Genomic DNA, 6529 nt, shown 5'->3' on the forward strand with positions numbered 1-6529 from the left:
CTGATTATATTTAAAAGTTCTCTTTCACCTTGCATGTCATTGATATTATTACTTCAGAAAAACTGTTTCAGCATAAAATGTGGGGTGTTCTAAAGGAAAGAATGTAAATAAATTATACAAATGATATGCAGATAGAGCAGAAATTGTGAGGATTCGCAAGTGGCTAATGATTGGGAAACATCATTACAAATACCCGTTTTAGCAGTGAGCTTCCTGGATGCATTTAGGTATTAAAATTGGGGTATTTTGAAAAGCCATTAAAAAGACCATCCAGGATTATATTAGGATGGTCTTGTTGAGAAGAAAAAAATATGGACTTGGGACAAATATATTAATTAATATATTATTACTGGTCTTAAAGATCTAGAACAGATACATTTTGAAAAGGTAGTTGCATTATTTCCCTGGTCAAGATCAGACCTTTAAAAAGAAAAAAATCTAAAAACACTCTTGCCCACATCAGAGAAGGCTTTCATTTTCTAAGTGGAGTATTGATTTATGTTGGATATTATTCTCTCCAATTAGTATAACACTATAGTATAAATTTGTCAATCAAATAAAAAAATCAGTGGTGCAGGGGTGTGTATGTGTGAACCAGAACCGCACAGCTAAGATTGGATATTTCTTGGTAGAACTGTTAGTGATCTCAGTCCTGCTCCTTCTGGGCACGTTGTTATAAATGCTGTAAGTTCCTTTGTGTCCCAACTCTAAGGAGCAAGTTATGATTCCTTTATTGTCCCTCTCACCCTGAGGTTCTCTGAGTTCTGGTTGGGACTGACACATCTGGAGATTGAAGACTTCTATCCCACCAATTTTGCCTTTTATCTAATGCTTTTATTTGTATTCCAAAAAATATAATTCAAAAAATTTGAGATGAAACTTGGGCTAAGTAGATTCTGATGCCTGAAAATGTTTTTGGCAGTTGTGTTTTCCCAGTAAATCACCCTTGGGGAAATAGGGATAGGAAATGCAGGTCACGTATCGACCCTCCGAAGAATCTCTGAGAGACAGACAGGTAGTGGAGGTTTCATGCTGAGATGCCAGGACACCAAGCATTTGACTATGTTTCCAATATGACCTTTATTGAGCAAGTACTGCTGTGACGTTTAACATCAATCAACGAAAGGTTGCAAACTGTGCATGTCGACGAGGTTCTCCCATGAACAAAAGTCCATTTTAAATGCACCAGTGAGGTAAACATAATTATTCATATATAGCTTTCTTAAGGCTAAGAGAGTTCTGTGTTTCATTTTATTATTTTTGGCTCAGTTGGTTCTTTGCATAATACACCTCAAGACATTCCCCTCCCCCCCAGTGTCTCCCTTTCAAAAGCTTAGGAAATTGGCTGATTCCCCAGGTAGATACAATATCATGCATTTGAATCCCCCAAAGACTGAGGAGGGAGCACCCTGAGCTTGCATGCAGTTCCCTCATATTGCACAAAGTAAAATACAATGTCCGGAGCCCCCATGGGAGAACCCGCTCTGCTTTGAAGCTGTCAATCACATGCATATTAAAATTGTCATATGGCTTAACCTTTTGCAGTGAACTCAACTATCAGTCACCCTGGGTGACTTCCTTTACTATGGCGTGTGAAGTGACCTTCTCTACCTTCTTAGTAGATACTAGTTTCTCCTCAAAGGTCTCTTCATGCTCTTCGACCTTTTGAGTGACGGTTACAGATTTAGTGATGTATTTGGTAGCACCATCTCCCCCCTCACTGGTGATTTTTTCTATCTTCTTGGTCACCACCACCTTTTCCTCACCTCTATCGCCCCCCTTCTCATCCACTGGGCTCAGGTCTAGCCCGTTGGTGACGACCCCTTTCTCCTCTTCTCCCCCACTGCCTTTCTCCTTAGTGTCCTGCGCCTCGTCCTTTCCTTCCACCTCCCCATTTACCGCAATGTCTTCCTTCGTGGATCCCTTGGAGACTCGGTCACCGCCCTCCTCCCTGGCCCCCTCTCCCGCCTTCCCCTTCTCCGGTTCTTTCTCTTTCTCCGGTTCTTTCTCCTTCTCCTTCCCTGGCTGCTGTCGCTTCTCCTCCTCTTTGGCCTCCTGCGCCACGCTTACCTTTCCTGATTTGGCGACGGCCACCGCCTCCTCCACGGCTTCCTCCTTCCCTGGGGACTCAGCCTTCTTCTTCTCGGGAAGCTCTTTGGGCTTCTCCTCCTTCTTCTCCATCTTCTCCTCCTTGGGAGGTTCCTTTGCTGCTGCTTTCTTTTCTGCCTCCACTTTCTCCTCTTCCTTCCTCGGCTCCCCTTTCGGAGGCCCGGCCTCCACTCTGGGTTTCACCTCTTCCACTGGCGACTTAGGCAGGGGGGACTTGGCTTTCTCCGGCTTCTCCCCCCTGGCCTCTGCCACCAGCTCCTCCTTGGGAGCCACTTCCTCACCCCGTCCCTCGGCTTTCTTTCCCTCCTTGGCTTCGGCTTCCTCTCCTTCACCCTCGGCCTCTGTTTCGCCGCCTTCTTCCTCCTTTTCACTGGAACCTTCCTTCTCAGACCCCCCTTCTTCAGCCTGGTCTGATTTCACTCCCTCGTCTTCCTCCTCCTCCTCCTCCTCCTCTTCCTTGGCTCCTTCTTCTTCTCCTTTCAGTTCTGGCGCCGTAGCTTTCACTGGAGACTTTTGGGGAGCTACGACTTCTCCAGCCTCTCGCTTTTCTTCCTTTACTGCCACCTCTTCCTTCTCTTCTTTCATGGAAACGGCTAGTTCCTCTGCAATGGCTGTCAGGGCGACTTCCATTTCTGATTTCTCATCTTCCACCTTGGTTTCCTCTATGATCTCCTCGACAAACTTGTGTTGGACCTTTAGCTTGGGGGCCTCCACCTTGGCTTTCTGGATCTTACTGGATATTGTGACTGAGGGCGGTCGGTGTGTATACAGCGGCCCGGTGATGCTTCCTGCAAATGTGCTAAATCTGGTCTCTTCACCCTCCAGGAGTTTTCTAAGGAGAGAATCAAAGATAAGACATAATTAAAATCTTATGGAACCTCTGAAGTTTCACTATATTATGGGTAAAGCAGTAGCTAACTTTTGAATAAATAGCATGACACAGATAAAAGATTCCATCGAACCAGTGAAATACCTGCTATCATTTCACTGGTATATTGTGTAAGAGTCAGTGAAGAGACATGCCACCAGCCAATCACCGGCTGCAGTAAGTAACCACGCCCAACAGTCCACTAGCCACACCCAGCCTCCAAATCTCAGCTCTGCTGCAATTCATTTGGTGCAACATGAATATGCTGAAAAACTCCTAGTGGCCAAAAAAACCTTAGTGACCTTGAGCATTTGGACTTTCAGGATTGTGTCCTGAATTTCTTGCAAACATAGTAAAAACTTTACAGAATTATTTTGCATGTATCAGAATTTAGCCTCTATGTGTATGTGTGTATCATAGCTAAGTGCTAATAATGGGAATCAAATTATAAATTGGATTTTAATTTTTTAAATTCCTCGCTTTTAATCATAGTGTCTGTTTGATCCTATTATTCAGCTTTCCTAAAAGGAGACAGAGCTCTGAGAGCAATTTATTCTTATAATATTATAATGACCTAATTCGAAGCAGAGAAACTGTTTAGTCAAGGATTTTCTGCTATGAACTCAATCAACAACAAGGTGACATCAGTCATAGACCTCTTCTGTCTTTCTCTGGTTGTGTATTAGATCTATAGATATAAGTCTAAATAGAATATATATATATTCTGTCAATCTGTGTCTATTATCAGCCAGATGATGGCAATAGTAAGCTGTTACAGAGAAACAAAAGAAATGGAATATCCTGGTATTTGTCCTTGACATTGTCAAATTGAAAAACTGAAGCCATGACATGAAATATTAAAAACTAAAATTCTGCTTTTGTTTCAAACATTCGGAAAACATCACTAAAACAAACAAAAAAAGGTTTAAGCATACTCATTGGAATTAATGGCACTTTCCTTCAAAACACTTTATTCAAACAATGCATCTCAATATTTGCTCTCTTAAACTGTATAAAAAGTGGTAAAACTACATTTGCAATTCTTTAGAATAATTTCTTTTTAATTAAGGAAGAAAACCACGCCTGATTTAAGACCCCTGCAACGTGCTCACTTTAACTTCAGTGGTGAAGCTCCTTCCCAAAGAGCCTCTGCAGTGCGGCGAGTGTTTCGGCCACTTCGCAGTGAGCGCCCCCCGCCCCCCGCCGTACCTGTAGGCAGCGATCTCGATATCCAGAGCCATCTTGACGTTGAGGAGATCCTGGTATTCTCGCAAATGGCGAGCCATTTCCCACTTGGTGCCCCTAAGCTCATTTTCCAACTGTTGGATGGTGTCCTGAAACAGACACAGGCGTATAGAGTCATCCTTCGAAGCAGCAACTTCTTTTGCAAACTGGCTACCCCCTTCTCCTTTTTCTCCTCCCTTGACTCCCTCCGGCTCTGCAGCCCTCCAGGATTCCATTCCCAGCCCCCAACCTCCCTTTAAAAAAAAAAAAAAAAAGGAATTCTCAAATAAGCATCAGGATCAATAAGACAATTCCGTGGGCACGTCATGCCCAGGGACCAGTCTACCTAGAACAAGTCTCAGCAGGAAACAAGGTGCATTGGGAAACCCCACGGCTGACCTGGCCCTTCCCACCTGAGCCTTTGGGCTGAAGCCTATTTAGAGGGTTTTTCGTATCTTGGCCGTAAAAGTTGTGAATACAAGTGTTTCTGCACAAGTTATCCTAAAACCGTTTCTCTATCAGCTACCCGAATGTATACCCCCTACTTTAAATGTGCAAACGTTCAAAACTAGAACTCCACAGGAAAAGAGCATGTTTTGAAAAACGTCAGGCCCCTAAGGAGCGGGGGTATGGGGGTGGGATGGGGGAGGAGCGTGGAAGGGATGGGGAGGGGCAAGGAGTCTGCATTGAACTTGGGTCTGAGTCGCGCGCGCGCGCGCGCACTGGCCAGCGGCCCCCTGAGAGCGCTGCGGAGAGCGCGCCAGGACGCGTGCCTGAGTGTCGGGGGCGCGCGGCGCTGGCGCTGGCTCAGGCCGGCCGCGCAGCCGCTGTTCGTACCTGGTAGCTGCTCAGGTCGTGGTTATGGCGCTCCTCGATGTCGCTGAGCTGTCGCTCCAGGGACTCCTTGGTGCCACGCACTGACTCGAGCTCGATGCTCTTGGACTGCAGCTGGCGCCGGTACTCGGCGATCTCTTCCTTGGCGGAGCGGATGGCCTCCTTGTTCTGCTCGGCCGCTTCGGTGAGCTTGGCGTAGCGGCACTTAAACCACTCTTCGGCCTGGTGCATATTCTGATCGGAGTGGCACTCGAGCTGGGAGCGGATCTCCTTCAGCGCCGATGAGATGTCTGTCTTCAGGTAGTCTTTGCGTTCCACGGTGATGTGCGACGCCTGGATCTGGGCCAGCAGGTCGGCCACCTCCTCTTCGTGATTGCTCCGCAGGAAGGCCACTTCATCCTGCAGCGACTGCACCTTCTTGTCCAGCTCCACCTTGACCAGCGACGCCTCCTCGATGTCTTTGCGCAGCGCGCGGATGGCCGCCTCGGTGTCGTCGCGTAGCCGTGCCTCCTCCTCAAAGCGCTCCTTGAGCCGGTGGATGTCTTCGTCCAGGTGATCCGAGTCCAGCTGCACCTGAGCCTTCTCGTGATTCACCATCTCGAGTGTGGCGCGCAGCTCGCGGATCTCATGGTCGTACGCATCTCCCAACTGGGCGTGTGAGGCCTGCTTCTGCCGTAGCGCCTGGATCTCAGTCTCGATCTCCTTGTTCTGCTGCTCCAGGTAGTGCACCTTCTCGATGTAGCCCGCGAAGCGGTCGTTCAGTCCCTGCAGCTGCTCCTTCTCGTTGGAGCGGGACAGCTTGTAGTCGCCGCCCGGCCCGGCGCCGCCGTTGAGCAGGGACGAGGACTGGCTGAAGTCGAGGCTGCTCTCGGCGGAGCTGAGCATGGCCGAGCTGTAGGTGAGGCGCGGGCCGAGCGCGCTGCGCTTGTAGGAGGAGGACACCGTGCTGGGCGAGCCTCGGGACCACGACTGAGAGCGGAAGCCGCTGGACGGGGAACCGCTAACGCGGCTGAAGCTCGAGCGGGTCTCGGTGACCCGCCGGTAGGCGGACGGGTTGCCCAGCGAGTCCAGCGTGTAGCTCATCTTGGAGGCCTCGGGGCGCGTGGCTGTCACAGCGTTCAGCTGGCCTCGCCGCAGCCCATTTATAGCCGCGGCGGCTGGTCCCGGGCCAGGGCCCCGCCCCACGGAGGCGGCGGTCGGGGAGGCGGGGACTGCGGGCCCGGGGCCGGGGGTGGGGGTGGGGGCAACGCCAGCCCAGCGGTGATTCAGCGCCGGCTCCCGTGGGCCCGCGCCGCAGCGCACCCGGCCTGGGCCGCTGGGCCCCGGCCCCGGCCCCCTGCTCTCCTGTCGGCCCCAGGCCACGTGCCGCCCCTCTGGGCCCCTCTCCATTTCCTCTCACCTACGGGGTGCATTTCCCGCCCTCGGTGCAGTCATCAACCCAACGCCCTTGCTTTGTCTAGTCACTCTGCTGCCGTTCGGGCAGCTGTTCTCCAG

General features: G+C 49.9%; 1 protein-coding gene across 1 annotated transcript; it reads right to left on the reverse strand.

The window, feature by feature from the left end:
• Positions 1-1061: 1061 nt before the first annotated feature.
• On the reverse strand, positions 1062-6255 carry NEFM (neurofilament medium chain). The gene is made up of 3 exons (XM_036889100.2): positions 5039-6255; positions 4187-4311; positions 1062-2941 (listed from the first exon to the last, which is right to left on the reverse strand). The coding sequence occupies exons 1-3, from the start codon at positions 6116-6118 to the stop codon at positions 1558-1560; spliced, it is 2589 nt and encodes an 862-aa protein (XP_036744995.2). The 5' UTR covers positions 6119-6255; the 3' UTR covers positions 1062-1557.
• Positions 6256-6529: the final 274 nt, after the last annotated feature.

This window comes from Manis pentadactyla, chromosome 1 (genome assembly GCF_030020395.1).
Source record: "Manis pentadactyla isolate mManPen7 chromosome 1, mManPen7.hap1, whole genome shotgun sequence".
In the NCBI taxonomy this organism is placed as follows: domain Eukaryota; kingdom Metazoa; phylum Chordata; class Mammalia; order Pholidota; family Manidae; genus Manis; species Manis pentadactyla.

Bases quoted from the DNA above. Each gene is read 5' to 3' on its own strand.
- NEFM (XM_036889100.2), bottom strand. From the start codon at position 6,118: ATGAGCTACACGCTGGACTCGCTGGGCAACCCGTCCGCCTACCGGCGG. The intron at 4,312-5,038 runs GTACGAACAGCG...TGTCTGTTTCAG, and splicing joins ACGACCTGAGCAGCTACCAG to GACACCATCCAACAGTTGGA. The intron at 2,942-4,186 runs GTACGGCGGGGG...TTCTCTCCTTAG, and splicing joins ATCGAGATCGCTGCCTACAG to AAAACTCCTGGAGGGTGAAG.